We start from the raw sequence: 6,000 nt of genomic DNA on the forward strand, positions 1-6,000 counted from the left end.
AAAAGGTCAATGGTCGTGGTAGGGGTCACCGCAGGGGTCAGGGCTCAAGGTAGGGGTCAGCGCAGGGGTCAAAATAGGGGTCAGGGGTCAAGGTAGGCGTCACACAGACAAAGGTGGTATTCCTGAATCTCAAGAGGGACAATTAAGTATATTTTCTATCATATAATTCATCTTGAATGTTGACATTGCATTTCTTGCTTTTAGGACTACATGTGTGTGCATAATAGATATATTTTGCTGCATGTATTTATTTTTTGCATTCTACCTGCTCCATCAATAATTAATAACTCCTCCTCCTTATCTGATGAGTGTAGTGCAGAGGATCCACTTCTGGTACACACATTTCCACGCACACATACACACATAAATGCACTCATGCGCACACACACACACACACACACACACACACACACACACACACACACACACACACACACACACACACACACACACACACACACACACACACACACACACTGTCTCAGGGTGGAGAGATGTCTGTTTTAGGGTGGAGGTGTTTGAGGGTGGAGGTTTCTGTCTGTGGGTGGAGGTGTCTGTCTGAGGGTGGAGGTGTCTGTCTGAGGGTGGAGGTGTCTGTGGGTGGAGGTGTCTGAGGGTGGAGGTTTCTGTCTGTGGGTGGAGGTGTCTGTCTGTGGGTGGAGGTGTCTGAGGGTGGAGGTGTCTGTGGGTGGAGGTGTCTGTCTGTGGGTGGAGGTGTCTGAAGGTGGAGGTGTCTGTGGGTGGAGTTGTCTGTCTGTGGGTGGAGGTGTCTGTCTGAGGGTGGAGGTGTCTGTGGGTGGAGGTGTCTGAGGGTGGAGGTTTCTGTCTGAGGGTGGAGGTTCATTATATTCTATGGTGTAGAGATAACATCAACTTCAGAGAGCTATTATCCAAGAAGAGAACAGAGAGAACAGTTCAAAAGTAAATGACATTATGCTAGCGATCCGCTAGGGGCGTGGCCGCGGTGTACTTTAAGCGATATTGATCAGGTCTGGGTCTGCAGAATGTTTTGTGTTCCGGGCTGAAGACTGGAATCATATGACTAGGTAGAAAGACACAGACTTGCAAAGAGATTGACATGGAACAAACAACAATCACAAACAACAAACACGCTCTTTGGGAGACAATCTGTGTTTGGGCAGTTCTTCCACGCATGGGGGAAGTGTTTGTGTGCGTGTGTATGGTGTGCGTTTGTGTGTTAGATGGCAAGGGCTGAACGATCTTTTAGTCCACCACGCTACCATAAGTCTCCAGGTTGACATTTTAATTAGCTTGCGGGGACAGGCTAGCAGGCTAGTTTAATGTCAACGGCAGAGTTCCAGAGATTTATTAGCAGCGAAGGTTAGCGGCGCTGAATTGCTAAGCTGCTGCGTGACCACAATTAAAATCTATCACTATCATGGCATCCCTGCTGACATCTGACAGCATCGTGTCCACATGACAAATCAACATATGTGTTTTCATAACATTTTTAATTGATTATCTCTCGTGCACTCGCGCGCACGCCGCACACACACACACACACACACACACACACACACACACACACACACACACACACACACACACACACACACACACACACACACACACACACACACACACACACACACACACACACACACGCACACACACACCTGAGGGTCTTCCTGTGCATGTCTTCCTCAGTGATGCCGATGTATGTCAGAGTCTCGTTCCACACCGGGTGCAGAGAGTTCCTGATTGTCCTGGTTTTCAACTTGTTGGCCTGTGAGGAAGAGAGAGGTAGAGGAAAAGAAAGAGAGAGAAAGAAAAAGAGAGAGCTTAGTATTATTATTATTATTATTATTTTGTTTCATTTTTCAACTGCTTTATCAGTGTAGCCATGCCAATAAAGCTCTTTTTGGATTTAATTGAATCCACCTGTAGAGATGGAGGTTGGGAAGGGGGAGGAGGAGGGAGGGAGGGAATGGGAGAGGAGGGAGGAGAGAGAGGATAGATGTCCTCGCTGTCTCTCTCTCTCTCTCTCTGTCTCTCTCTCATCATTACCTTGCACGCTCCGGGCAGCAGATGCAGTTTGACGTAGGGGTCGGCCAAGCCATTGAAGTCCATGGGTTTAAGACCCTGGAGACAAAGAGAACAGAGAATAAAGGTTCACATCCCTTATATACAGCAGGTAGTGATCATCGGGTCAAATCCTGTATATGCCGGAGTTAGTTATCATAGGGTCACATTTAGCCAAATGTAAGGCTTGAGTAGAAATGTATCCATTTATTAAGACTATCACTCATTAAGAACAATCATCAAGAATATGAAAATCTCTTTTACTGGAACCAGAAGAACCAATATGCAGAGACATGACAGAAATACGAAGGAATAAACAAGCAACGGAGAGGGCCAGAAACTGAGTGTTAATTAACCAGAACACAGGTGAACATAATCAGTGTTCATAATCAACACAGTTGACATATATTTCCCTAATGAGGATACAGAAAATAAGACGTGCGCAGAGTCGGAAGGGAACTTTACTTCATATTTATAGACTATTTACTAATATATCCTCTGCATGAACTTTTCAGAAAAGAGGGTATTACCTTTTGTTGGATACTTAAATATTTAATGTTAAATATTTATATTATATACATTTATTTATGAAGATTTTAACTTTATATGAAGCTTGTGCCCTATTATAGTTGTGCAGATCACATTCCCTGTGGCTGATGCACACAGACAAACAGAAACACACACAGGCAGCACACACGCACACACACACACAAAGGCACACACACACACACACATGTGTGTGTGTGTGTGTGTGTGTGTGTGGCAGGCATACACAGGCGCATACACACACCCACGCATGCTTGCGCTCCAATGTAATGTCCTCGAGCTGGTGCAACAAGATGTTTGTCCTAAAGGTTATTGGCGGGAAACCCTGCGACATCCAGCTCGTGATCGCCCTTTATGTACTGTCAACAGCCGTGCCATCGCGACCTGCTCCCAGACGCTTGGAACCCTGGGCAACAGGAGGGCTCTAATTGGATGTTTTTAAATATTTAGCTGGAAAGGAGCGGAATGTGAGGAGATTATGTTGAAATGTAATCCCGTTTGTGACTAAAGCGTGGATGCACGTCGCACACATGCACACACACACGCGCTCACCCCTACCTTAGCTCTGAGGATGGTGCAGTGCAGTTGGCTGGTGGTCTGCTGGTAGAACAACTCAAACTCCAGCGTTCCTAGAGCAGCTACACACACACACACACACACACACACACACACACACACACACACACACACACACACACACACACACACACACACGTACAGGCACACACACACACAAACACACACACACACACACACACACACACACACACACACACACACACACACACACACACACACACACACACACACACACACACACACACATACACACGTACAGGCACACATACACACACAAATGTACACACACACACACACACACATACATTATACACAATGTTTCAAGAGCAGCTAGACACATACACACACACACACACACACACACACACACACACACACACACACACACACACACACACACACACACACACACACACACACACACACACACACACACACAATACCCTTATACAAACCATTACACAGACTGAAACAACATATACACACACTCTCTCACACAAACACACAACAAACCCACACCTAAGATATATGAGCATAAATGAATGCAACAGATGCATGAAGCCCAGAAAGGTCGATTTAATAGTAATAGTACTTGTACTAACTCTAAAATAGTACTACAGTAAACATTTATAATACTCAAATCTCCCTCAAGTAATAGATTTTCAGTATCTTCCATTGAGTCCTCCCAGCCACTTGTCTTCCGGCATCCAGTCAATGAGATTTGTTGTAAATACTTCTTCTGTCGGAAGGGAGTGATCCAGAATGTGTTTGAATCATTTGTTGTTCTCATGGTGAATTATGTCCACACGACCGGTCTGGAAAGTTCTATTAATTTAATTATTTTCCCCAGAATATATCGGATCTGATCTCCGTCTGCTCCTTCAGTGAATTACTAATTGTTTACTATTGACAACATAGGGACTTTTATGAATCAATGGCCAAGACGATCTGGGCTAACGAGGACGGAATATTCCAGTAGCAATAAAGCGATGTTGGGCTTGTGACGTGGGAGTGGGAGTCAGTACACCTCAGCTCCAAACTAAATACCTGCCTCAAGGACATCTTAGAAGAGAGGGAGTCTTGTAAAAACAAAGATAAGCAGAAGGATTGTGCGTGTAGTCTTAATGTAGCGTTGTTTTGGTATAATGGGGTGTAGTTTTTTGTGTCATGTAGTGTCATTTTATTGTAGTGCTGTTTTGGTGTAGGTCTAATATAGATTAGTGTAGTGTTGTACAGTCATAGTTTTTTTGTGGGTTAATGTAGTGTAGCTTGGTCATGTTGTGGAGCTGTGTTTCAGTTCTCCCTCTCAGGTTAAGCAGAGTATGTCTTGTAACCTCACAAGCAGCATCACAAGGGGTAACCCACAGGGATCCATGCTCGGTCCCCTAAAGTCTACCCGCTACCTATCGCTCTAGCAGACATAACCTCGATATGACACGCAGCCAATTCCACTGCAGGTGGAGCCCTGAACGTCATTAGACTGAGGGCTCCAGGGGTTAAACGTTTCGGGGCTCCTGTGTCACAATGTAACTGTGATTGATAGCTGAAACCTGACTTGATGTTTGACCCAGGTAAAAATACAGCACCAATCAATAATCTGGTTCTGCACTATTCCGAATTTCCCGACAACAGGTCATGTTATCTCTAAACACCACATCTAGGTGGCCGGATACGAATCCTGCCTGTCCCTGCCTGTGTCTCCTTGAGGCTTGTGGCTGGATTGTGCAACTCTACGATGTGCGAGGAGCAGAGCTGCCAGAATCCGGTCTTATGACACCTGCTCTTTCCTGCAGGGGGGGTTATAAACTGAGGCCCACACCTCACCTGGGGGACTGTTTGAAGACACCACACACTGCTGTAACACACACACACACACACACACACACACACACACACACACACACACACACACATACACATACACATACACATACACACACACACACACACACACACACACACACACACACACACACACACACACACACAGGGACACAGCTAGACCCACAGGGCACCACACAGAGACACAAACCATACACGAAAACACACACCAACACACAAAAACACACACAGAGACACACACCTACACAAACGTGGACACCACACAGAGAGAGATCATGCCAGCTCACTGCAGTCGTCGCTGTCTGAGCTGTGGATCTCCATGGACGTGTCCATGCTGCTGGTCTGGGAGAGGGACCCGCTCCCTCGCCCCATAGCTCCACCCCCGCGCCCCATAGCCCCGCCCCCGTGAGGCAGCAGCGGTGACAGGAGGTGACCCGCCGCCGGGCCAGAGACCAAGCCCCCGAGGCCGGCGCCACCGAGGATGACCGTGGAGGCCGGGTTGGGGGAGAGTGGGGTGGGGGAGGTGGGGGAGACGCGGGGGAAGTATGCGGAGATCTGGCGGATGGGTCTGATTGGCCCGGGGCAGACGTCGATGGCCATGTGTTCCTGGATGGAGATGCAGAGCTTCTTCCCCCCGCGCACCGTCATAGGCCCTGCACCAGAGACATCCACATTCTACATTCTACCAGAGACATTCTAGATGTACGTTCTACCAGAGACATCCACATTCTACATTCTACCAGAGACATTCTAGATGTACGTTCTACCAGCGACATCCACATTTTACATTCTACCAGAGGCATTCTAGATGTGCGTTCTACCAGAGACATCCACATTCTACATTCTACCAGAGACACTCAAAATCGACATTCTACCAGAGACGTTCACAATCTACACACACTTAAGGATTTCTGTTTGCATCCAGCCTCATTACAGAAAAAAATCCTAAATTCTCATCCTATTTTAAGAAAGGCACTCAAAGACAGGAAA

General features: G+C 46.7%; 1 protein-coding gene across 1 annotated transcript in view; it reads right to left on the reverse strand.

The window, feature by feature from the left end:
• The window catches only part of doc2a (double C2-like domains, alpha), a 28,012-nt gene extending 22,354 nt beyond the window's left edge, over positions 1–5,658 (reverse strand). Inside the window, exons 1-4 of the mRNA XM_056576290.1 lie at positions 5,298–5,658; positions 3,148–3,227; positions 2,029–2,103; positions 1,638–1,747 (exon numbers count right to left, since the gene is read on the reverse strand). Coding sequence (XP_056432265.1) covers positions 1,638–1,747; positions 2,029–2,103; positions 3,148–3,227; positions 5,298–5,658 — 626 coding nt within the window. The remainder of the gene's footprint in view (positions 1–1,637; positions 1,748–2,028; positions 2,104–3,147; positions 3,228–5,297) is intronic.
• Positions 5,659–6,000: the final 342 nt, after the last annotated feature.

Source organism: Gadus chalcogrammus, chromosome 2, assembly GCF_026213295.1.
Source record: "Gadus chalcogrammus isolate NIFS_2021 chromosome 2, NIFS_Gcha_1.0, whole genome shotgun sequence".
In the NCBI taxonomy this organism is placed as follows: domain Eukaryota; kingdom Metazoa; phylum Chordata; class Actinopteri; order Gadiformes; family Gadidae; genus Gadus; species Gadus chalcogrammus.